Source organism: Sinocyclocheilus grahami, unplaced genomic scaffold (assembly GCF_001515645.1).
Source record: "Sinocyclocheilus grahami isolate Dianchi unplaced genomic scaffold, SAMN03320097.WGS_v1.1 scaffold10.1, whole genome shotgun sequence".
NCBI classification, from domain to species: domain Eukaryota; kingdom Metazoa; phylum Chordata; class Actinopteri; order Cypriniformes; family Cyprinidae; genus Sinocyclocheilus; species Sinocyclocheilus grahami.
Genome location: NW_015505189.1, coordinates 1,123,242 through 1,150,348, shown reverse-complemented (window position 1 = coordinate 1,150,348; position 27,107 = coordinate 1,123,242). Strand labels below are relative to the sequence as shown.

Here is a 27,107-nt window from a genome sequence, read left to right as displayed (position 1 = left end):
AACAACATTTTGAACAAAAAGCTGGAAAAAAAGACTATGAATTGGATTCAGAATGATAATAAAAACGTAGATAGAGTCGATCAACACCCCAAAGCTTGACAGTCATTAGTACCTCTTCATTGGTCGACATTTTATTCCATTACGTTACACAGTTTTGATGCTGTTTATGTCTGATGATCGTGTTAGATTACATGTGGAAGTCTGTTGTTTCGGTTTCTTCTTCACTTGTGTTTTTTGGAAATTCTGTACAGAAGATGTGTACTAGCCCCCCCTACAGTATAACAATGAAAACACGGATTCTAGGAGCACAAGTATACAGTAGCTCAAATATATTTAGACTATTTCCAAGTATAAGTATACTTAAATGTCATTTTAAGTATATTTCTGAGAAGAACAAAGGCAAATTCTGCGAAGTACAGAAAAAGTAGACAAAGTATACTTTCCTATTTTTTACTTTAAAAGAAGTATACTAATAGCACACTTGAATAAACTTATTTTTGTAAGGGATGGCATCCTGAAGCACCTTTATTTTTAAGAGTGTACCATGCCAGTGACAGGACAGCTTTTGTACCTTTTTTATGATGATGTATAACCTCTCAGGCAAGTCCCCATATGAAGTATAAAAGTATACATAGTCTTACTGAAACTGAAGTTTGGGTCATTTATTTAAAGTGGTTGGCCAATCTGTCTTACATCAAGTATGCTACCTCTCAATTATCTGGGTGAACATGTTAGCCCCAACAGCAAAGTTCTCAGTGCCAACATACAACTCGGCCAAGAATGTCATCCATATTGTGATTGAAGGAATCAATTCCTTTTAAAGTGGAGAGCAGCAATCAATTTTCCCTCGTTTCCAGAACAGTTCCAAATATTGAAAGACGTTCAGCCATCCAAACTTCAATTTCATGGGCTGCTACACTGGTCAGGGAGTCGTTTTTCCGAAGACCCCCCCCCCTCTGTCTTTTCATTCTTCAGCTGAGTTCACAGCAGTGTCCCATTAATATTCTGTTTTGTTTCATTTGATTTTTGTCATCGGAGGACTCACAGACACTTTAGAAATACAAAAGCTGTGGCACATATCAGGCTTAGTCCATTTCACTACTGAGTATATCACTTTAGACAGAGTGGAATTTCATTAAATTACAGGCTATAAACAAATTTTGTGGAATCAGTAAGGCTTAAAAACAGAGTATCACTCAAGTCGCTCAAGTTAAAAAGCTTGCAAAGATCTGAAAACAAGCGATCACTGACAGGAAAAAACAGGGGGAAAAAACATGATTATGAAATGGAAGTATACCTATTATGATCATGAAACAGAAGGACGTGCTACATCACTTATATATATATATAAAAGGCATTCTCTAAACTGGCCAAACAGCACACAGATGTGAATCAATCATGATGAAGGCAAGTCAAAGTTCCATCAGACCTCACGATATTTTTTGATCTGTTCTAAAAGGACACATTTGTTAGGGCTATAAACTTTCTCATTTGCAAAGGCCTAAATATTGATTCTATTAGACTGCAACATGCTATGAAACATTTAGCTTATTTACTTGCATGGATTTTCATAATTACATATCTACATAATCTACATATTTCAAATGCAGTTGCATGTCTAATCACAATCAAAGTATTTCAAAAGGCACGCAAAATGGGCAAAAATTGCCCATTAAACTACAAGAAATCATGACCTCCTTTAGAAATCATTATAAATGAGTACTCAAAGCTGGGGGGGGTGAAATGAGGCCAGCTGTATCTCATGAGAAGAAGAGGTAAGGGGGATTTAAAAGCTGCCAGTAGAGTTATTGCATCATGTCTGTGTTTAGTGTGGCCTTGAGGGGCTCTGCTCATATCCCCCATCTTTAAGAAGGCAATCAGGGGTGTTATCCTGCAGGTATTGGGGGAATTCTCCGAGACCCAGACCAGACACTGATCTGATTTAAGTGTCATCAGGAAGCTGTCAGTTAAGATGAGCCAGAAAGTGTCTGCTGGGGTTAAGAATCACAGTACCTTTCCAGGAAAACTCAATTTGTAAAGGAAAAAAAATCCGGTATCACTGAAGAAAATGATCACCCTTTTAGATAGCATCAAAGCTCACTTAATATCTTTATCTGAAGGAATGGTTAGAGGCAGATTGTCCCATATGTGAGCCTGTGAGATTACAGCAAGAAACAAATTATTAATCTGCGTTTAGTATAGTATATCACATTGTAAATTATTTGATGCTTAATTTTGGGCTTGAATTTTAAAAAAAATCATTTTTTCCCCTAATCTTTATTTTTTTAAACTTAATTTATTTTGTATGCAGTGTTGATTGAAGATATCACTAAAGAAAATGTCTAGAAATTTAACTACTGCTATCTTTAAAAAAGCAATGCACAAGTCATTAATCAAACTGACGTCATACTAAGCAATAGCCTTGTTTGCAGAATCTTTATCTTGCAAATATTGAACCAAAACAGTGTCCTGTTTCCCTTAAGTACCTCATTACAAGGATATTTGGATAAAAGAGGAATGAAATTTAGAGCAATTATATTATATAATATTACCAATGAATGTTGCTTATCTATATTTACTAAATAGCAGTTGCCAGCAACCAGTCAGCTATCAAATTGATTGTACAATTTCATGTAAGTATAAGCATTGAAATAAATACTAGTGCAAGACCTTAGGCGAGTCTGGAGATATAGGCTTATATCAACACCTACCTACAGCTACAGATAACAGCATGACACATTAACAGGATATAATGTGTGAGATTAGTCCTCAGAAAAAGCATATACTGTATTTCAACGTGAATCTTTAAAAAAAAAAAAACAGCAAGTCACCCAGGATGGAAAACTCAGAGCAAGTGGGTCAAATGTCTCTGTACATATATATATATATATATATATAGAGAGAGAGAGAGAGAGGCACAACTAATAGTGATTTCTCCTCCAGTTGAGGGAGTGCCTCCTCTTCCTCTTCCTGTGGCTCTGCTCTTTTCTCTCAGGCCAGGGAAATCCAGTCACCATGGCTCTCTCCAGCTCCTCATAATCCTCATTCTCTGAATCCTCCTCCTCCTGGACAGGGCAGGTCAGATCTGGGAAAACCTCCCTCAATTTGGATGTAAAAAAGGACTGTAGACTATGGCCTGCCTGAGCCACCTCTGAGTCCGACTGGAGAAAGAAAGCAGCATTGTCAGCATCTGCAATTTCTGACCTCTTAAAGGGTTAGTTCACCCAAAAATGAAAATCCTGTCATTAATTTCAAACCCGTAACACAAATTAAGATATTTTTGATGGAATCTGAGAGCTGTCTGACCCTGCATAGACAGCAACGCAACTGAAATGTTCCCAAGTCCAGAAACGTAGCAAGGAGATCTGTAAAATAATCCAAGTGACATCAGGGGTTCAACCATAATTTTACGAAGCTACAAGAATATGTTTTGTGCGCAAAAGAAAAAAAATAACGACTTTATTCAACAATTTGTCTCCTCCGCATCACCCTGTAGCACCATTTTGGAGAGTATCAGCTGCACGTAAACAGCATATGCTGTTCTGTGTCAGCTGTGTCACACGGATATGCTGTTTTCGTTCAGATCAAATCAACAATGTAGGAAACAGATCCGGTGTGACGCACCTGACAATGAACAGCATACGCTGTTTACGTGCAGCTGATACTCTCCAAAATGGCGCTACAGGGTGATGCGGAGGAGACGAATTGTTGAATAAAGTCTTTTTTGGGGCTTTTTTGTGCACCAAAAGTATTCTCGTAGCTTCGTATAATTACGGTTGAAGCCCTGATGTCACATGGATTATTTTACAGATCTCCTTGCTACGTTTCTGGACTTGGGAACATTTCAGTTGCGTTGCTGTCTATGCAGGGTCAGACAGCTCTCAGATTCCATCAAAAATATCTTAATTTGTGTTCCGAAGATGAACGAAGGTCTTACAGGTTTGAAATGACAGGAGGGTGAGTAATTAATGACAGAATCTTCATTTTTGGTTGAACTAACCCTTTAAGATCTAGAGACATCCATATGTCTGAGCATATTCCTATACATTTAACAGTATATCCAACTAAAGTACGTGATCCTGCTACATGCCAATAATGTCCTACCATCTTGATGATAATAAATAAGTCCATCAGTATCTACAAAAAAATTCTTAATCAGTAATTATTTTCTTGTTTTCCACAAGATTATTAAATGTAGAGAGTACATCTTAAATGTGCTTAATTTGTATAAGCATACATTTAACTAAATATAGTGAGGTCCATGCTAGAAACAAGAAGAAAACAAAATGGTTAATAAAAATAAATAAATAAAAATATGCATCACGGGTCAAAAGTCTCTTATGCTCACCAAGGCTGCATTTATTTGACCAAAAATGTAATTAAAACATCAATACTGTGAAATATCATTACAATTTAAAATAACTTTTCTATTTTAATATATTTTTAAATGTCATTTATTCATTTGATGGCAAAGCTGAATTTTCAGCAGTCATTACTCCAGTCTTCAGTGACACATGATCTTTCACAAATTATTCTAACATGATGATTTGGTGCTCAAGAAACATTTCTTATTATTCATATTATATTATTAGATATAGGCTGACATCAGTTTTTGCTGCTTAATATTTTTATGGAAAACGATACATTATCATTCAAAAGTAGTTTGGGGTAAGGTTTAACAAAAAAAAACAATTATATTCAGCAAGGACCTAGGACAGTAAAGACATTCATAATGTTGCAAAAGACTTCTATTATATATTATATAAAAAAAGTACCCTCTGATGGACTCTCCCACTCCCCCCTCCCAAATACACACACACACACACTGTCACTTTAATCAGTCTGAATAAGTTATTTTGCACTACAAATCATTTTTTTGCACTACAATCATTATATCTGCACTGTTGTTTACTTTACTGGTTTGCACTCTAACTGCCATATGCCTTGTGCTTTATATATATATTTTTACATTTTACCTTATTTGTATATTTGTATAGTTGTATTTTGTATTTTGTATTTAATCTGTATTTATGTTATCTGTATGCACCCAAGGGTCTGAGAGTAACGCAATTTCAATTCTCTGTGTGTATGTGCTGTACATGTAGAAGAATTGACAATAAAGCAGACTTGACTTGACTATAAATGGTGTTTTGAACTTTCTATTCATCAAAGAATCCTGAAAAATGTATCAGTTTCCACAAAAATATTAAGCAGCATAATAATAACAATTATTAATGATTGAGCCCCAATGATAATTTTTAAATAACTGAGCACCAGATAAGAATATTAGAATGATTTCTGAAGGATCATGTGACACCTAAGACTGGAGTAATGGCTGACGAAAATGTATCTTTATCTTTCTGCCACAAGTCAACATGTCCACATAATCCTTAAGAGTGATGTGGGTAAACGGACTGGGGGGCATGACCCTCAGTCCATTTGCTCGACCCTCCACCATGGCTTGATTTTAAGCACCAATTTCTAATCGTGTAGCTACACTGCCACATACTTTTGTTAATGCAGTGTACAAGAAATAAAGATGGATTTGGAGGATGAAAGAGTGAGCCACTTTATATTCGTGTCATTTGATTGACAGGATTAGATGAACAAACTCCTCCCAAACTTACGTTCAGAACTTAATTTATTATACAATGCAAATACACAAAATGAACACAAATTAGTGTTGTTGTTTTTTTTTGGGGGGGGGGGGGGGTTACCTTATCTATTAAAAAATTAATTTCAGCTAAATTAAACAGGATATTAAAAAAGTAATGCATAATCATTATATCAGTACGTGGTTTGAATATGAATCTGAATATTATAAGAATTAAATATTCACCACTAATGGCTAGAAGGAGGTAGATTAGCAATATAATGCATTTTACTCACGTAGTTGAACTTGCCACAGTTTTTGAACATGAGCAGGACATCAGTCACAAACTCTTGCGGGGAACGATAGTGTGTGTTGCTGGTTCTGCTGAGCCTGTTCCGAATGACAGACAAATCCATGGGTTTCTTGATGATCTGATAATAATGACGGGCCTATAAATAGATAGAGATAAAAAATGAGCAGATAGAAAGATAGTTAAAAGTATCATCTACAAATGAAGAGTTCAGATGCAAAAGCCTCTAAGTACGTCTGACGTTTTTCTTTAAAATTAGAATTTCTTTCTGGCTACTATGTATAGGTTTCTATGTAAGTACTGGTACTTCTGAATGGGTTGAGACTGGGATTTAGAAATGAAAGTACTTGATGAACATATACTATGTGTTGAGAGCATTCACTCAGTATCGTTATCTCAATTTTGACCAAGATGGCTTTTAGAGGCTTTTGCACTGGAACTCTTCAAATATAAAATCACAAGATAATTCGTTTTAAAATTACCAGAGGGCTGACAGGCTCATGGAACGGAGCACTGAGAATGTTGCTGAGGATCAGCAGCGTCAGCTTCTCACATTTCTGTGATCAAACAGACAAGCCATCCATCAACAGAGATATTTCACTTTTGTTAGACAGACTGTAAATCTCTTGAGGGAGGAACTTTTTTTGGATTTAGACTCCCAGACCTCTGAGGTCACAGGATTAGTTAGAGCTAGGCCAGATGAGACTCGGCATCCCCTTCACTTACCCTCTGGTCACACGCCGACAGCCCATATGCCAGCAAAGCTGTGGACATCTGGTCATTCTCACAGTCATATTCCACCTCTGGCTGCTCCACATCCCTGCATAGGGTGCAAATCCAGTCGCCTCTGTGGAAGCCCGAGATGATAAAGGTTAGTTTCAGCATTGAGTAAAGACACAGGTGGATATGTGAAGTAGAAGGGAGAGTGGCTTACATGGGGAAACTATGGAGAGGAGGGACATGGCATGACAGGTGAAAGACCTTGGGGCAACGGTCACAGCAGAGAAGGTCTCCTCCGATGAGACAGACCGCACAGAAGTCCTCATTCTCTATCTCAGGGCTTTCCTCTGTAGGCTGATGTTCAGCTGCAGGTTCTGATACAGTCTCAGAGCCGGCAGCAGGTGGAAGAACCCATTCAGGCTCCGGTTCAAGATTCAGAGTCACTTCGGCTGTGGAATCTGGATCTGATTCAAATTCTTGTTCAGAAGCTGAGAGCACCGATTCAGAAGGCTGCTCCGAAATCACATCCGATTCAAATTCGACCTGCAGTTCAAACTGAGAGCTCGGATCTGATTCTTGCAGGAGCTCCGATTCCACGTCTGCATCCGAGCCCGGTTCAGCCTCTCTTACGGATTCAGTTTGGAAATCAGAACCGGTCACTGATCTGAGTTCAGATGGGGAGTGTATTTCTTCAGTGTCAGATTGTAAGATGGGATCTGAATCATTGGAGATGGCTAGTACCCCAGACTCTTGGTTTATGTTACAAAATTCTTGCACAGGAAGCTGAGAAACCTCAAGGGAGCCAGATGGCTCACTGCTATGCAGATGTTCTGGTGATAGCTGCTCTGTGGCCGACACGCTGTCCTCTGTCTGAACTGACTCCTTATCCAAAGTTTCCTTGAAGGACATTAACATTATTATTATTAACTGAGATGATACAAAACCTAGAAAAACATTTCAACAACTTTAAAATGATACCTGAGAAGTGTCCTTTCTCTCTAGCACTCTGAATACAGTTTCTTCAGGTTTGAGTCCAGACTCAGTTTGAGAAATAAGGTCTGTGCCCTGATGGTTCTGTGGTGGATGTCGTGAAACTAGGATCTTGAGTCGCTCAAGACACACAACTGGAACCTTCGAACCATCGGGGGCTTCTTTGTCACTGTAGAAAACAAACAAAAAAATAAATTCTACCTTTCAACCTTCGAGGCACATTTCCAATGTTACTTGTAGAGCTGCACAATTCATATAAATAAAATCAAAATTGTGTATGGCTTTGTGTTCTTTTACACAGGAGTTTCTCAGAGCTGCTCAGTTCACAGTAAATGCTGTTGCACACGAGTTTGGATCACTTATATCTTCCCATACTTAATTAGAACCATTTATAAACTGGCTGTTGTCAACAAAGGATACTGCTCTCTGCAAAAAAAAATGCTCAAATGGTTTAACGTTTGAAAAATATATTAATAGATATTGAGTTTTAAAATTAAGATTTTAAGCCATAAATATTAGTATGGACATTTTTACAAAGTTCTATTTTTTTTATTATTATATTTTTCTTAATACTTTTATTTTAAAGTGAAATATTACAATAGTGATATTTCTTATATAATAGCAATAATAAAAACAATAAAATATTAATAATGAATATTATTATCATAATTTATAGTCATATTGATATTTAAATCACCAAATTTTTGCCCAAATTGTGCAGCCCTACAAACAAGCGCAGTAAACCTGTAGCTTTTTCTTGTTTCATTTTTAAATTCTACCTGGTATCTGGATCCTCTCGAGACAATCTGTTCTTCTTTCTGGTTTTCGGTTTTCTGTTTTCATAGGCATATGCATATACGTTATCTGAAACCAGGAAAAATGGCATTTAGATGGATTAATCCGCTACGAAATGTGTAATTCCTCATTATGTGTATTTCTATTGCAAGTTGAACATGAAAGAAGCTTATTTGGAAATCATAATTGGCCTCTTAACCTGGTTCAGACTTGTAGGTGGTCAGAGAGGATGCAGTGTGACTGCTTATATGTCCTGGCATCATCTCAGAAGCATCGGGTCGTGCACAGACCTGCTAAGATTAAAGAAATGAACGGTAAAATCCAAATTATGAAACGCAGCCACTTTGATGACAGGTAATGGATGCAGTGATGTCACAACATCAGCATGCAGACTAAATCAGCAAATATGAATGTGAGCCAACAGTGAACTTGTTAAACCGAATACAATCAGTTATGTGGGCTGCTGCATCTAATTTGTTGTCTAACAAAAGGGGTTAAAGAAACTGTTTCCAAGACAACAGTTATCTCTTCTGATGTACATCATCTGGTTTATCCCTTAAAAGGCAAGCAATAGAGCTGTGTGCACTGAAACAAATGTGTTTTGGACAGTATAACAGACATGTTTGAAATGGACATTGAAAGGAATTTTCAAGAGCATTTCATCAATGTCAATTATTATTAATATTAATATAGGGAATCATTCATACCAATGTACTATTCTTATCTTCTTAGAAATATATTTTCAAAAAAGTTTGTGGGGTTTAACATTAAGTTTAACATTACGACTACACCTAAAGGTTATTTCAAAATCCCTACACTGAAAAAAAAAACTTTGGTGTTGAAACTATTTTCACTCTTGATAGTACATTTCACAATTAATTACAAAGAAATAGTAAATAACTCATTGAATTAAATGTGAAATTTTATAGTAGAAAGACTGAAATAATATTTTCTTGTAAAACATTCTAATAAAATTTGTTTTATGTACAACTTTTAAAAATCCTTTATTTATTTATTTATTTATTTTCAGTGTAGAAACAATGCTGAGCTCTGGGACAAAACTCGCCAATATAGTGGCTCTCAACCTTTTTGACTCCAAGGCCTCACACTGTCCACAACAATATAAACAATATAAAGTATTTATTTATTTATGGAAATTGGAAGTGTACACTGATTAAAATAGCTTATTTTAAAGCTTGTTTTTCCTTATTATAAACCCCTGGTTATAAACCACTGCACTAATGGCGCATCGGCTCAGCTCAGCACGGCACGGCACGGCACGGTTTGCGTTTCCACTGCAGTTTAGTACCGCTTTAGAGTGGGCGGGATTATAGAAAGTGACATCATAGTTCCACCACTCTATGGTTGCGTCGCCTCCACTGCTGCGACTCCTGAAAAACTTTTTCATTCCGCGTCGTCCCATCAAGATCTCCCTGAATCCGCCCCTCGGCTATCAACGAGAAGAACGTCTGTACTTCCTCAACAGACCACGAAACAGCCATTATTTTGTTGTTTAAAAAAGGTGTGCTCGTTCGAAACTGTTGCGTTCGTTCAAAAATAGTTGCGTTCGATCCTCGCTGGCTGTGCTGATATGGGGTGCTTCTCAAACAGAAGGCTGCATCCTACCGAGGCTGCCGCTGCGTCCTTCCTAGTTCAGTCCTTCAGAGTCTTGTAGGCTAGAGTCCTCCTTGGCATTAAACGCTAGAATGAGACAGTCTAGTAAGTGCGCATGGCTACGTCACATATGTTCCCGCCCTCACCGTCACTTCACAAAAACAGTAATAAACTTAGTTTTGGAAAAATTCTTTGTATTACAAATCTTTATATTATTTTGCTTTCTATTAATGCAATACAATGAATCACAGTCGTCTAGTCTCCCCGTGGCTTAAATTATTGGCAGTTTAGCGTTTGGGACGTAATTTACACCAAAACAAAAGATAACATCTATCCTTTCATGTCCGAAAACATTATTTTTGTCTTACATTGCATAATAAATTCAGACAAGCTCAGCACTGACTCGTTTTTCGTCAGTTTATTTTCATGAATTGGAATGGGTACAAAGGATTGTGGGTGATTGAAGGTCATGGAGGATACATCCCATGCATCCTTCAAATTCAGCTGAATGAAGGACGTGAAATGAAGGCTGCCTTCCAAGGATCCTTCCGTTTGAGATGGCCTTCAGCGACATTTGATGACGTGGCAGCCGAGATATGCAGCCTTCGTAGGATGCAGCCTTCCGTTTGAGAAGCACCCTTAATCTAGCGGGACTAGTGTCTGAAGTTCAATGATGCAGGTAGTGACGATTTTCTCCGGGAAATGATCAGCAGGGTTTACACATCACATTTTGGTAACGGTACAGTACGGTACTGAAAAAAGTACCAGGTACCAGGTACTGTACACAGTGGAAAACCCCCCAAAAGCAAGCCGTGCCGTACCATGCAGTGGAAAAGCGCCATAATACAAGTCTCCATGTCTACACTCTTAAAAATAAAAGTTCTTATTTTGTCATTGATGGTTCCATGAAGAATCTTAACATCCACAAAAGGTTCTTTATTGTGGAAAAAGGTTCTTTCGATTTTCTTAAAATGTTGTTCACACTAAGAAAAAATGGTTCTTTTAAGAACTGTTCACTGAGAGGTTCTTTAAGGAACCAAAAATTATTCTTCTATGGCATTGCTGTGAAAAGAGGGTATGTTTGTCTCGCCACATATATAAAAAGTTTACCTGCTGCGTTGTGCATTCCTGGTCCCCAGCCACTGTTGCCAGGCTATGAGCAGCCCTGTTCGGCCTGGCTTTACACAGACTTTTACGAGGTCCTCTGGGTCCTTTTGAGTTGCTCTGAGACCTGGTAGCCCTCTTCGAACCGGAACGGCTCTGGTCGTCACCTCCTCGGCCTTGAGCCAGCGTGAACATCTCTAGCGCTGAGGATCTCTACGGAAGAGAGCCAAACTCTCATTAGCGCAGCACTAGGCTAACAGTGATCTCGACAGCATATGCAGCACATTACAACCATAGCAACAGTGACATCAGAGGACATGACGGTGAGGAACAACAACCTTGAGTGTGACAATGCACAGTACCCATACTAGTTTGGAGTAAAAGAAAGAACAATCACATCTTTCAAATACAGAGAGAAAAGTGCCGCAACTCAGAACGCTACAAAATAATTCTCCTGATAATATATGACTTAGTTACAGCACCAATTATCATATGTAAATCCCACATCTGGGGCATGGAAGGCTTCTTTGAATAAGCAGCATTAGCACATCAGAGATTAGACTTTCTCTCCTCCACGGCCCTTCTCTTCTCTTGTCATCATTTCACTAATGCGAGAAGTTCTAGAAAAGCCCAAGCGACTGCATCCTTCACTAACACGACAAATGTCAGAGTTGGAGGCAGCAGCGCGTACGCTCAATGTAGCCCCTCCTCCACCTGTCTTTTAGCACTCTTATGGTTTTTTCTCCCTCTCCTTTCTCTTATAATTACCTCAGGATTAAAACCACTCACCTGATAGAAGCCCAGGAGGAGAGGGTGGAATGAATCGAGCTGTGGAGAGTGTGTCTTGCAAGCATGTGTGGGTGCAGAGAGAAGGTAGGAGGTCTCAGAGACTTTAAAGGTAATCGTGTGGGCTCTACAGCGAGATGAAGAAAAATGCAACAGCCGGCTCCTTCAATTCCCTTAGCTTCTCATTAATGCCAGGTTAAGTAAATATGTGGTTGCACCCAAGCGCTTTTCCCCCTCCCTTTAATCATGTCACAGTTATGGGCTGAAGATGATACATAAAAAAATAAATATTACACAAATTTGCCCCTGGAGTGCCAAATCTTACAGGGAAACTGATTTTGATTGGTGTTTGTCCTAGGAAAATTTATCAAAATACTGACATCAAGAGATCTAATAATAACTTCTATTGCCTGATTTGGTTCTCTTCCAATAAAGCTTGAGGAGTGGTTGCTGAGCAGAGCGAGTTTGTCTATCTGGCTGTGTGTGTGTGTGTGTGTGTGTGTGTGGTCTTGATTGTTTCTGTGCTCACACCACAGTTGTCCACACTTATGTCTCACCATCTGCTTGCAGATGTGTTGTCAGCGGCTGTCAAGATGAAAACACATTACAGCCGCATAAATAGAGATGATGCTGCCAGGAATGATTCGATTTCCTCTTTCTAAATTAATATTGAGAGTGGTGGAGCTTGTTGCGATGTTGAGTTCACTGTTCTCACGCCGTCACCAACTCCAAATACACTTAAAGCACAAGCACAACATGAGCAAAGTGCTATGTTAAAAAAAATTTAATAAATAAGAAACAGTAAATGGGTGACATGAAATGTGACAGTAACAGCAGTGTGACAGCATGTCAGAAATGCTGTACTTAATCTAAAACCATTTTTCTTTAATCATTAATTATTTTCTATAAAATAGTTTATAATAATAATCACACACACATATTATGAATACTATTATTATTGTTATTATTATTTAATATACAGTATGCAGTACTTTGAACACAGTAGTTAAATAATAATATAATATACATATTAAATTATTTATTTTCATTACTGATTAAATAAAATGACTTACCCGTCATTTTTATGACTTCATACAGCATAAAAACATATGCCTCATATAACCTTATTGTGAGTACAAAATATTTGTACTATATTTTTTGCTTACAATTACTACTCGAAAAAATATTTTAGCTTGGCCTAAGTATGAAAATGTTCATAATATTCATAAAATGTACAAAACTTTCCCATGGATTTTATTAATTTACATGGCTTTCCCAGGTCTTTGAGAAAAACAGTTTCTGAGGGGTGAATTAGAATAATAAATAGCTATTGGGTTTAATTGTTTTAGCTTATTTTAATGGCTGTTTTTTTTTCTTTTTCTTAATTTAATTCATTTTAAGTCATCTTGAGTCCCCCTTAAAAGTTTACTGAAGCCCCCTAGTGGGTCCCGGCCTCCTGGTTGTGAGCCACTGTCATACAGAGACTACATGGAATATCTGTACTTCATAAACTCATTTGCTGCACCACAGGACAACTGAGTTATACAAATGTTACTAGATGATTAATAATAGTCATGATTAATAATGGTAAAAAAAAAAAGCTGTACCTGTAGCTTTGCTGAAAATGTATACTTTACATTCATTTAGTCATATAAGTTTTAACCTAAATTCTTGACACTGAAAAACAAATGATCATCTACCAAAATCAAAATCAGTATACTGTAAGGACCCCACACTTTAGTTCTCTTCAATGCTTCAGCACATTTGCAGTGCTGCTCAATGGCCTTTTCATCTGCTTGTGGTGTAGACCAGTTAACAGCATGGTTAACATGCAACCTTTGCAAGCACTAAAGAGCGCCAGGCCTGAGGATTGTGGTCAGTATTGAGCACACTGAGAGCAAAGGTATTGCTCTGCAAAAGACAGATAAACACCGACAAATTAATTAAACTCACCCTGTCATCATCGATGCGAGCAACGATTGGCTGCAATTCAATCATGGGCTGGTTGCTAGTTTCTGTGGTTGTCTGCACTTGAGCCTGATTGTGGACCCGCGGCAGCTCACTGTCTGGTGATGCTTCTTGCCCTGTGGTTGCTTCGGGTGCAGATGTTTGCCCTCTTTCACAAGGAGGCTGGCCTGGTGCAGATTTTCTCCCGTCCATGGCAGCCTGGTTGGAATTAGCAGGGAGCGGGTGGTTGTTGGATCCGACAGGCTGCCTAGGTGAAGCTGAGCTGGCTCCATGCTGGACAAGGTCAGATCCAGGGTGAGAGGTGGACGGCTGTATAGGCTGAGCTCCTGGTGGATGCACCGGGACAGATGCATCAGCCTCCCAGCAGCTGTGAAGGGACGGCGGGGAGCTCCGCCTGGTGGCCTGAGGACATTGAGCAGGGAATTTATCCAAAGGGACGGATTGAGTAGGTCTGCAGTGAAGGCAGCAGAGCTGGGGCTGAAAGAAGGTCTGGCAGGCGCAGCCAGGTTCATGCACCGCATGGCACAGTGGAGGTATTGCTATGCATGGGACAGGCTGGGGTCGCAGGATACTGGGATGACCCACAACCTCTGAGTATGAACGACTTCCACCTTCAACAACCAGCTGACCTAAAGCAAGGAGGAATCATTACAGTGCTTGCGCGGCCACAGATATTCCTCAAACATTTCATTTTTCTTCTTGTTCACCAGTGTTAATCTTGTACTAGTGGTTATTTTTTAGTATTTATAAATATTTTTTATAATTATAATGATTTTAATTCAAACTTACTGCTAACAAAGATATGATACATGTTTTTCAGATACATCTTAGGAATTGACTAATTATTATGACTACTACTTTTATAGTCACCTTTACACTGCCGCCAAATTTCCTTTACACAGAACCAACATCTAAAACCTAAGCTCACCTACAACTTTAAAACCAGTTTTAGAGGGCTTGACATTTCCTTCAGAATGTGCAAATCTAGTTTAACATTGTCCTTGTATGATAAACTATAAACTGTAAGAAAGTACAAATGTGAATGGCTTTAAAAAGTGACCATCTAATGCCATTGTCCAATAGCTCAGCTTACCTAAAGTGGACATCTGCTTGGTCCAGAAGCTGGCATCCCAGTTAAACTTGATTTTCAACGAGGTCCAAGCCTCTGAGAGCATCAGTGGCTCCAGTAATTGCTGCATCTGAAGAGCAATCTGACAAATGAATAATAGATCAAACCTCATGATTACAGAACTCTGAGTTATAAATATTGCATGCAGTTCTGGCAGTGAAACTGAAACTCTTACAGCACTGTTTCTCTATTTTTATGCTTGTGAGAAAACGATTAAGGCTATTTCTAAGAGATCTAAATGCAGCCACAAAAAAGAGGGGAGGCTGCTTTAAACTAATAGTGCTGACATCTTTTTGAGACCCGCCAGAAACTTAGCAGGCAGCTGCCAGGAATCTTAACATCTAAAGTCCACTTGGACGTTGAGAAAATCCTACCAGCTCTTTGCTGAATAGCAGTGGATTGCATCTGTGGTGGGCTGTAGCCCAGGTAATGAAGTTCTGCACGCGCTCCAGCTGGCTGCACAGCTCTATGGCCCCCTGCAGCTGGTCCTCCAGACGTTGCTTGAAATCACTGGAGATACTCTGCAACCGGAAGACAACGACAAAAACGTGGATCTCCTCACCACTTTTCCTAAGATCCCCATCAGCTTGGATATGTTGCTACTTGGCAGAATCTGCCTATTTTGCATGATTCGCTCAGAAGACGTTCTGTTCCGCACGCTCCATCACCAGTACATCCACGGTCAGATGGATGTTTGGAGATGAATACGTTTGGAGCGGCACAGAAAGACGGAGAGGAGAGAAACGAGGGAAAAAGTAATTACCTCCAGTTGTTCTATTAATAGGTTGGCCCGTTTGTTAAGCTCGTTCATCATAATCATCTTAGCCATTTTTATCTGGTTCTCTGCCTTCCTCTGCGTGATCTTTATACCATGGAGCCTGGAAAGAAAAACGAACAAGGAGATGGCTGAGGATAGAAGGATAAACAAACCGATATGACCAGTACATCTGGATGCTTGAACATCTGCTGAAATCATTCAGAGGAAGTAACGGATCTTGTCAAAGTCATTATGCTGCATATAAACTATGCTTGTTGTCTTAAGAATCCCAGCTGTTCACATTTTAGATGAGTAATGGACACTTTGTTTAACTAGCATTAACGCTAGCATTAGCAGCATCATGGAGGTGGAATGGGTGTGATATCGTCTCACCTGCCCTGGATCTGTTTAGCGGTGCTCTCCACAGCGGATCTCTTCTCCTCCACTCGGGCCATGAGGTTCTGCAGGAGCCAGCGCTGGTCTTGCAGAGCTTTCCCAACATGCACCAGTCTAAAGATAAGCAAACAACAGCCAGTGAAACACCTTTGACTTTTAATGTTTACACACAACATGCTCGAGAGCGTATTTGTTGATACGTGAGAAAGTGGCCACCTGTTCTGTCTGCATCTTTGTGCATGTGTTTAGGAAAGTGTATGAGAGAGAGAGAGTGTTTGCATGTGTACAAGAGCACTGTGAATGTGGCCATGCGTGTCAGTGGGTATGTGTCCTCTAAGCATACCGATGGTCTTTGTGGGCGGACAGGTGACAGATGCTACAGGCCATGAGGTCGCACGTTTCACACAGGAGTTCCAGAGGCTCCTGTTTGTGGAGAGAACACATGACAACTGCATGCCCGCAGCAACCGGCTCCTGAGACACGCAACACAACAGAAGAGAGGAAATGAGGCCTAATTAGCTGATTCCCATTAAGAACACATTATCTGTAATCAAGGATCACATATTTAAAAGAAATGTTACAAACGTACAATGGAAAAATGCACGAAAACAAGCGTGTTAATATGAGCATGAGGAATCTCTCAGAGTTCTGCAGGTTTAATGAGGTTTTAAGTATGTTCAAATCATTTTCACCAATATAGAGCAAAAGACCTCGCTGGCCTCTGTGAGTCACTCTCTATGCTAGCTTCATTTATTTTTAGTGGAGAAACAAAGCACATCAAAATGCTTATAAATATTTCTGGACGTATAAATGCATAATTTTTCCACCAAAAGTAAAACAGACAAAAATGGAACACAGAAGAGCTTTGATCAATCAGTTAATGTCTCATTAAAAGCCCTGCCAATATGAGGAATGTAACTCTACATTTGCTTTTGAAGAGCCAAATAAAGTATTGCTTTCAAGTGTGCCTTCAGAATGGCCCGCATTTCACACACACCTAGCACTGGACATTTAAAAACTACCACATCAGAATGCTAAGTTTACATGATCATGCAAACGACACACACAGACAGGTTTGAACTGTTTTATTACATTTTAAATGATTATAGTTACTATAATTATTTAGTTGCTTTTCAAGAGCCATATAAAGTAACACCTACTGCTTTTCATGTGTGTGTGAATGAATGCCCCACAATTTCTGGTATACACCTAGCATTGGACATTCAAAAAAATATCAGATCAGAATGCTAAGTTTCTTGATTGTATAAACTACCTACAGGCAGGTTTTTACAATTTTATTTTATTTTACTTAAAATAATTATAATAATTTTGTTGCTTTTGAAAATCTAACAAATAAAGTAAAAGACCTACCTACACAGACAGTTTATAACTATTTTATGATTTTATTTAAATTATAATACATTTGTTTTGTTTTGTTCAATAAGATCAAAGTTAAATGATACATTCATATTTTATTTTTATTAAAAACAAGATAAATTAATATTCAATTTTACAATTTTATTTTATTTTATTTTAAATCTAAAACTATTCGTTTCTGTTTTAGATATACAAATAAACCCCAAAAGAAATTACCAGAGATGCCTGGCTAGGTTTTAAAGTGTTCTCCTGAAATGAGTTTCTTTGAATAAAGACATCCACATTAACCTGGGCTGAGGCAAATTACGTCAACAAATAAATCAAACATTCTCATTTCCATTCCACTGTAGCAAAAATTATAATCTAAATAAAACATTATTACTTTAACAGTCCCTTTGCATATATAATTCTGTGGCCAGGGAGAGTTAGTCAGGCAGAATGCAGAACTCCATTAGAAATGAAGGACCTCAACTGGCAGCACCTGTCACACTGGATATACAGTCTGTCCATCAGAAGCGCAGGCCGGCTGATACTGTGACAGTGTGGGGTAGACAGAGACACACTGACACATTGCACAGGGAGAGATGTTAAAGTACGAGACCACAGGCTCCAACACCGAAGAGCTCCCACTGACTCAGTGCATACTGGTGACCGACCACATCCTGCTTCACACCCGCACTTCTGTTTCTCTCACACTCTACCACTCTTTCTCGCGCTCTTGTCTTTCTTTTTCTTTTCTTTTCATTCTTTCTATCACTCCATCTCTCATTTGCTGTGAGGACTTGTGGTGCCGTTATCATACATTAAGTGGATTTCAGAGCATCTTGAGAGAAAGTTCAGGAGTTTTGATAAAAGAAAGCTAGCGTTGGACAGACAGGCCAAAATTGTGCTGCGTTTGCTGAGAGAGAATCAGTTTTAGAAACTGGGTCACATAAAAAATACAACACTACAATACATCACAGGATAATTATTCACACTTATTATAAAATGCATTATTCATTGAGTTAAAGAAGAGGGGTTAGAAAAAGATGGTGCGGAGCTGATAATGTCCAGTGGCTAAGAGTAGAAATGTGCAAGCAAACAGCCAACCTGAGCTAATTAGAGATTGGTAAAAGAAAGACTTTAGTCTTGCCTATTTCAGATGATGATGGAAGGTCTCGCGGCTGGTGCTGCAGGTCAAATGGTTGAATGAAGCTTCTCTCATGCTGATGCAGGTCTGTGCACTGGAAACACAGCCACTTGTTGCAGAAGGTGCACAAGCTCTGTGCCATCCTGGGCTCTGAACACTCAGAACAGCACTGTAGATACATTTAAAATTATTTTGCATTCCAGTAGAACAGGGTTTGTTGACACCACATCTATCAGCCACAAATGAGTGGACATCTTATATGCTTACACCCACAACAACTAGTCTAGCAGGCATAAACTGCACGTCCACCGTATCAAAAGAAGATATTTTGAAAGCCATCTAAGTGTTTTTTGTTCATACAGTTAAAGTAAATGTTGTTTCGACCCCGTTGACTTTCAAAATATCTTCTTTTGTGCTCTATGGATTAACCAGAAAGTCTTACAGGTTTGGATTTTTGGGTGAACTATCGCTTTAAACTACTCTGGGACTTCATATTCATAAGCCAAGCATTGTTGTCATGAAAAACAATATAAAGTCTTCATTCTGAACCCTGCACTTGCTGTGCTTTAATAGCTCATTAGAAAGCAAAGCAGCCTGTTCAAAGAATGCCAAAAATATTCACATTTGCATTTCGCATTAGTATTCCCAAAAAGCATAACTAGCGAAACAATAACACATCATGCGTCATCTCTGTGTCACAAGAAGCTGCAGTTTGCAGATTACCTCAGTGTCAACTCAAAGACAATTAAAATCGAGCTCGCAAAATCTTCCTAAAAATTGAGTGCAGGACCGTCTTACCTTCTCCATGGCGAAGACGGGATCTGGATTCCTCTGCGTGTGCGTGTGAGAACGATTGCGATATCCAGCCAAGCAGCTCTTGCAGCAGTGAGGCAAGGACACGGCAAGCCTCTGACACAGCTAGAGCACCACACCACACTGTGACAGCTGTACCTGCGGCAGGAAGTAGTGCACACTGCACACTTTAACCCCAGTGGAGTAGACTCCTGAGCGCTCCTCCTCGTGTGCCCTCAGCCGTGGCCAGTGCGTAGCTCTCCTCATTGGCTTCCTTCAGCTGCTTAGATCCCGAATCCTTCCCTCTGACAGCCACCATGATCTTTCTTCTTAAATAAGCCTGTTCATAATAATTGGGAATTAGGGAGGGCTGATAATTATTTTTTTTTCTGGGACAAAATATCCCCGGCAGCCCTTGTTGCCAAAAATGGAAGGGGAGAGGTGCCAGATGACCTACAATATTTAAGAGAATTGCACGGAGGAGTGCACGAAAAGGGTGTGAGATGGATCGGTGATGAGGGAACACGTTGGTGCCCTCCTTCCTCACTTCCTTAGATCAGCACTAGTAAGGGACAGGTCCCTCCGGACCGGGCCTGCTCCCACGTAACACGCTGAAACCGGGTCAGCCTTCTCCAGGAGCAGATGGGAATTGAGATGTGCTCTCACAATGCCCTGCAAAGTGTGAAATCAATTATGATCATATAACACTTCCACTTCTCGAAAGAATTTTGAGGCATGACTTCCTCAAAAATCTTTCACAGGTAGGAGATGTTCAACAACCAATGCATAAAGGGGGAAAAGGCAGGTGGTCGGGCAAATGGGATTGGCGGAAACTAATGAAACCATACGTAACCCGAACTGACATCGGTGTCGTGCAGATCCCCTCTAAGAAACCCCCTCTACCACCGTGAGTCTGCCTGACAACAACCCCTGCAGCCTGACCTACAAATCTGACAACTCTCTCTTCCTCTAGAGCTGCTCATGGGAGCTTAAAACCATCCGATTCCCCATTGTGTACCCACAGACCCACTTTAAAACACAATTAGTCTACCCAGCCAGTCATTCTCTTGTTCTTTGGGCAGACAGGCGTGCCTGCATCTCACCGTCTTGCCTTCCATGCCACTCCATTTGGCTTTTAAAACAAAAAGCTCTCACACTCTCTCTCTCTTTCTTTCTACTACCAGAGGTGACTCCTTTTCTCTAGTAAGTGAATTCAGCACGAGTATCTTTCCGCCTGAGCAAGCAAGCACAGCCATCTCTAGAGAAAGTACATTAATAGAAACTTGAGAGGAGGTTCCTCCCCTGGAAGAACACCTTAGTAACATCCATTAACATCATTGGTTATGAGATCATGACAGGGGAATGGCAGATTTGCCCATAGCAGATGGTAATGTCTCAGTACAGATTATTCAATTCATTATGTCTTCACTCATTACAAGTGAATGTTTATAATAGCCAATTGTCGGTTTGAGACAGGCCTGAAAGAAGTAATTATACCAAAATATAATTTTGGTAATCAGTAATCAGTAATCAGCAATGGTAATCAGTCATGCCCTTTATATAAGTGATACAAACATAATCTAATGTTTAAATTACCATTGGGTCTCTGAGATGATTATTTCCTTTACATGTGTAAATATGCAGCCATTTGTCTAGTGAGACAGAACATTTAATTGTAGTGTATTGCAATTATGTGATGTCCCATTAAACAAGTTACAAATAACCAAACAATTGTCAGTCACATGATTTAGTGTGAAACTTTTGGGGGAAAAACACGCCAATGTCTTCAAGCACACACATGAGAGGTTTCATCATAAAGAGAGCTATTTAAAAAAAGTGTAATAAAAGGTGTCATAAAAAAGTGAACATGTATTGGGGAAAACATGAGTCAGTATCATTCTAACAAGTGAAAAGGAAGTGGAAACACATAAAATAAAAATAAAATAAATCATTTTGAGATCGAATGTAATGAGTTTTTTAATATATATAAGGTGGACTCCAGGCACATTTTCGGTAGGACAAAAAAAAGAGCATTTTATTTAACATGTTAACCCATACCTAGGCTTGGGAATCCAAAATCTATTCCAATTAAGGTCAGGAATCGTCTACTTGTTATAAAATTAAAATTTCGATTCCTCTTATCGATTCCTTTATGCGCATTTTAATGACTTTAAACCATTCAAGCACAAGCAGACTTGTGCTCTGTTTTCTGTACTGCACACATAGGGGCATAGCCATCATTTCAGAAATGAGGGGGACAGAAATGTAAAACTAAACAAAAAAAGAACAACTTTTGTCTAATTTTCAAGCTTTATTTTTCTTATGTCTTTTAATTGGCTAAGAAATCAAATACACTGCTGGACGATAACCAATCATTTGTAATCTATAATATTTTTTCTGTGTTTTCCTAATGACAATTTTAGGAATGGCTTATACAAACATAATAAGGCAGAATAGTTTCTATATTGTAATAAATGTTATGTCAATTAGCACTGCATTATTCATATACTATATTTCTTACCTGGAAATGACCTGAAATTACCTTTTTTTTAGCTACAGCCATAGCTGGATGCCTTTGTCCATATTAGGGCTTTCCTGCACATCATAAGTTATTATATATTACTTCTACGAGGCTGTTTTGGACATTCTGCGTGAGAGCGCCCTCCGGCTTCGAGTATGAATGAAACATGCACTGCATGTTCACCTCGTCTCATTTTAGATATGAATAAATCATCTAGTCATACATAGGCTATCTCGTTTCTTCGCCTATGTGCACACACATCCAAAGCACGCACACAGAAAAAGTGATTTAAAATGTATCTGATTGACAGATAAATCATGGTTGATCTATCAGCCAGATGCACGTAAAAATGCATGCGCTCTTATTTCAATGTTGTTGTTAATGTTGAGGTTATTTTAGCTTTGTGCATTTAGTTTAACTACACTGTTAAAGAGGGCTATTTTTACCATTCAACTGAACTGTGTGTATGTATTTTAGACACTTCTTGCTCCATCCATGCAATAACTGCATCCTTCTATCAACCAAGTTTCTATTTACTTATACTGCTGTATAATATTAACTGTATGACCAATTTCAGGAGTTGACAAAATTGCGGTTTAAAATCACAGCATAGCTCACATTCACTAAAATATTGAAACGCTATGCTGATTCAAAACAACAACGCCGGTGATTTACAGTCAAAGCAAAGCACGGTTTGAATGCCCCGCCCCCCAGCTGAACTGGAAGTTTTGATTGGTTTTAATTGGTTTGATTAGTCAGACCGGTCTGTTATTGGCTGAAGCACAGGGCTCCACCCCAGAAGTTTGAAAAGTGCCCGTCAAACGCCGGCTCGCTCCGTTTCTCCATCGGCACCTCCTTTGTCTTTTTTTTTTTTGTACTTTGTACTTTTGGTGAAAAATAAATGTAGCGATGTTGAATACTTTAGTTTTATTTTACTCAAGTAAAAGTAGAAGTAACACAATTGAATTCAAGAATCAAATTCAAGAAAGTAGAAAATTTTTTAAAATATTCTTAAGTACTGTAATGAAAGTATTTGTTATTAGTTACTTTCCACCTCTATTAAAAACTTATTGTATTACTTAATTAAAAGCTTACTGTATTATGTACATTAGAGTATTGTGAGCGAGAGATAGACTGAGCGAGTGTGATTACCTGCATCTGATACAGCATTCATTCTTCAGCTCAATCTCATATTCCCAATAAAACATTAGTTTGAATGTCTGCTGAGGAAAGCGTTATCTTTGTCGTACTGTCCTTTCATCTGTTAAGGGTGATTTTCGATGACAGTGCTGCTCACTGCATTTGTTAACTGCGTCTTACAAGCTGTTATTAAAAGTAAAAATAACTTCCGTTTCAGTCTCTTTCAATATAAAAGTCTTAAATGCTGACTCGTAAATAGTGATGGCCGCTTTCGAAGCACTGCTTCAAAACGTTTATGAATCATTTGTTTTGAAACAGTGGTTCGGAGCGCGTATCAAACTGCCAAAGTCACGTGATTTCAGTAAACGAGGCTTCATTACGTCATAACTGTTTCGAAATGTTTCGAAATTTCAATGGCTTTCCATTGGGGGGAGAGGGGCGATCTCTGTGAACCAGGGCTTGAAAACGGAAAAAAAAATTCAATCGGTTCACTCCGAGCAGAATCGATATTTTTACATTTCTGTTCCTGCATTCATTTGTATTATTACCGTTCCAAAACCGGTTCAGGTAGAAGAAATACCAGTTAGTAACATAATTTTTTAAAAACCTATATTTGCCTTTATTAATAATAATAATAAAGTACAGTGTTTTCTTAACTCAAAAAGAAAAAGAAAAAAAACAGGATGAGATAACGGAGGAACTGCAGCTGCCAAGCTCCCTGTGCAAAACTGGCATCCCAAGTTGTCCTCTTTTCCCGAGCCATGAGCTGGTCCATATTGCCCTCTTCCGCCAGCGCCTCTTCTTTGTTTCAGCGTACATGAAAAGCACAACTGCCAAAGCGCGATCCATCTTGACGTACCGGAATTTGTTTACCACGAGCGCATGCTGATGACGTTGTGCTAACGTGTGTCGCAGCCGTCGCAGCCTACGATTCAATAGGTGTCATCATCGTACAAGTCTACATGCTTGTCGTACCCAAGTTTAAACGATCCATGGTGCACAGTGTGATAAAGTAATGATCATATAGGATTGCTAAAATCATGCAGTGTATCCCGGGCTTAAGATGAGTTCTGAGTGGGCATTTCACTCGTTGGCGTCAGCGTTACATTTGCATAGACCGTACTACTGGAACTCGTGATTGGTTGACAGCAAACTTCAAATATTAAATGGAACGATAAAATAACGTTATTAACCGGTTAATGGCCATTTCAAATTGTCGATTCTGTTCGGAACTATAAAATTTGAATTAGTTTCTGTTTCTGGTTCTGTTCTTGTCAATTTTGTTTGTTTCCAGTTTTCGTTTTCGTTCCTTGAACCCGTTCAGAGCCCAGCTGTGAACCAGTGAACCATTTGTAAATTCTATGGGTCTGGCTTCCGGTCTCATCTGGGTCCACTCCGTCCAGCTATTTTTAGCTGAACAAAACAGTTTGTTTTGCTGCTTGATATTGAAAGTTGGTGTGTCTTATCATATTATTTTAATGTATCATCTTAAAGGGGTCATATGATGCTGCTAAAATGAACATTATTTGGTGTATTTGGTGTAATGAAATGTGTTTATGCGGTTTAAGGTTCAAAAACACATTATTTTCCACATACTGTACATTATTGTTTCTCCTCTATGCCCCGCCTTTTTGAAACGCGTCGATTTTTACAAAGCTCATCGGTCTGAAAAAGCGAGGTGTGCTGTGATTGGCCAGCTATCCAATGCGTTGTGATTGGCTGAATACCTCAAGCGTGAGACGGAAATGTTACGCCCCTCACATACTGTTGTATTCCCTCAGCGACCAGCACGGATCGGCTCTAGGCATGACTAAGCGGATATCATCCTCTTTTGGAAGGCCACACAAAGTAGTTTTGCTTTCACAACGAAACACACAGCGCCTTCACGACATGGCGGCAGCAACAATACTACAGCGAGAATCAAAGTTACACCTTCTTTCTTTGCGTGAACATTTGGGCGGCGTTATGCAAATCTTCCCACATCGTGACGTAGACATGTGGGGGCGTGTTAGAACGAGCCGTTTTAGGTAGGCGTGGTTGACTCTTAACTTTTATAAAGAATATCTCTTTGGATTTGAGACTTTAGTCTTTGCAACTTTACAGATCTTCTTTATGCACCAAGAGCTTGTAACACTCTAAAGAGAAAGGAAAAATTGAAATCGCATCATATGACCCCTTTAATTATGAACAAAACATAATTTTTAGTTATTTTAGTTAACTTAATTATAGTGCAAACAGTTTTACCGTTTACTGCACTTTATTATTCTCCTCGTTATTTACCTATAGCGGCTAATGAACCGGAAGTCTCGCCCATAGGCTTACTTCTGCGTTGAAGAAAAAGGTGGATAGCCCAAACAAGGTAACGACACAGCGCTGCGCATGCGCATTCCAGTACGATATGGTTAAGCTACTTCGATCCATAAGTCATTGTAAATCTGTTAGACCTACAGAAATATATGACCAGAAAATAAAATTCTAGCATTAGTTACAAAAAGTATTTTATAATTGACGTTTAGTTCGTAGAGCCAAATTACAATTTGAGTTGCATGACTGAACGTACCGCCCCCAATAAATGACCTTCAATTTAGGCTGCACGAAATAATTTAACAGTCTTAAGTGATAAAATTCATACTTGCACAAAAAAAATCGCAGTATAATTTGAACAAAATAGGCCAATCAATTAGAAAGGTTGAAATCAATAGATCTTTACGTTCAATTTTAACCTGTAAATAATCGGAGGCAGATAACTCTTCAGGGAAACAAACTCTTGTTGAGGGATTCTACAGACACAGAGCGATAAAAGGTCGTTTTATTTCAAATCCCTCTAAAAGATTATTAATTTTGCGTCGTATTATTTACATTCAAAATACAACAAAATTAATAATAATACAGACAAGTGTCTAATCTACTCCACGGTCATATTTAAAATGAACACTGAAGTGATCCCGCTTTAAATAGTCCATGATGCGAAACATATATGCACATGTGTAAGTTAATATGTCAAAATGCGCACCATAAACCTCTGCGTTTTGGGGAGAATCTTCTCTCGCACACCTCACAGATGGGATGGGACTCCACAAAATCCTGCTCATATGCGTGGCAGCATTTGTGTTTAGCGCAATATAGATCGTTACTGAGTATAACCACACACTGACGATGCAAATGAAATAGTGATGAACGCATGCACACATAATAAGAGTTTGAACCGCACCTTGCTTCTCTTGAAGAGGCACAAATCCAAAAACCATCCTCCTCCTCCTCCTCTTCGGCGGCCGGACGATTGTAGCGATTTCAGCAATGCTTCACTGTCTAAACGGCTTCACATCACCATATCCTTAAAAGTCTTTCCACCCCTGGAGACTATATTTCTTACACGCGTATTGAGAGCTCTATAAGAGCTGCAACTGTCAAAAGGCCAAATCGTGCATGCATCTATACGCACAAGTTTCACTGTGCGGTCTCCAGTAGATCTGCTATGTGTGGAAGGTGTCTAAGACGCACACATAAACAAAGTTATAACGAAACCGACCGCATTGTCAATCCTGTCCTTCACCTCCTGTATTTTTTCGTGATACGCACCCCGCGTTGCGCACTAAAGTTCTTTACCTTTAAATGTCGCCTGCACCCAATCCAGCAGATGTCGCCTTTGCCTCAGTTTTCTTGTAACACAAGTGAGGAAATAACGAGTAGGCCTATTCATGCAAGATTTTGCATTTAAAACATTTAATAAGATTATATACAGTATATTATTGTTAGGGTCAGACAAAGATGTTTATATCAGTTTCATGTGTTTAAAATCACAAAAGCCAAAAATCCCATGAAACTGGAAAAAACAAAAGTAGCCTATGCTGTTGCTTCGACATGTTTTATCAGGATCACTATAATTGGCATTTTTATGCATAAATATATGTATAGTTTAAATAGTGTTCGGCGAGTGTTCAAAATATGTATTAGTATTTATTATTTTGGTATGCAATTATTCTTTG

At 38.9% G+C, this 27,107-nt stretch overlaps 1 protein-coding gene across 3 annotated transcripts; it reads right to left on the bottom strand.

Moving 5' to 3' along the window:
• Window positions 1-2,864: 2,864 nt before the first annotated feature.
• Window positions 2,865-26,700, bottom strand: LOC107593296 (tripartite motif-containing protein 66-like). Of its 3 annotated transcripts, none has more exons than XM_016282951.1 (18): window positions 26,333-26,700; window positions 19,467-19,800; window positions 18,672-18,837; window positions 16,506-16,635; window positions 16,160-16,276; window positions 15,773-15,887; window positions 15,384-15,530; window positions 14,974-15,091; window positions 13,866-14,509; window positions 11,133-11,339; window positions 8,608-8,701; window positions 8,393-8,477; window positions 7,602-7,782; window positions 6,838-7,520; window positions 6,630-6,750; window positions 6,386-6,460; window positions 5,890-6,042; window positions 2,865-3,161 (listed from the first exon to the last, which is right to left on the bottom strand). In XM_016282951.1, the coding sequence occupies exons 2-18, from the start codon at window positions 19,473-19,475 to the stop codon at window positions 2,922-2,924; spliced, it is 3,285 nt and encodes a 1,094-aa protein (XP_016138437.1). In that variant the 5' UTR covers window positions 19,476-19,800; window positions 26,333-26,700; the 3' UTR covers window positions 2,865-2,921. The 3 variants fall into 3 exon arrangements, with proteins under 3 accessions (XP_016138437.1, XP_016138456.1, XP_016138446.1); XM_016282970.1 differs by having other exon boundaries at window positions 8,608-8,698; XM_016282960.1 differs by lacking the exon at window positions 26,333-26,700 and having other exon boundaries at window positions 19,467-20,565.
• Between the last annotated feature and the right edge of the window lie 407 nt (window positions 26,701-27,107).

Bases quoted from the DNA above. Each gene is read 5' to 3' on its own strand.
- LOC107593296 (XM_016282951.1), bottom strand. The intron at 7,783-8,392 runs GTAGAATTTAAA...TGTTTTCTACAG, and splicing joins CGAGAGGATCCAGATACCAG to TGACAAAGAAGCCCCCGATG. The intron at 7,521-7,601 runs GTATCATTTTAA...ATGTCCTTCAAG, and splicing joins AGAGAAAGGACACTTCTCAG to GAAACTTTGGATAAGGAGTC.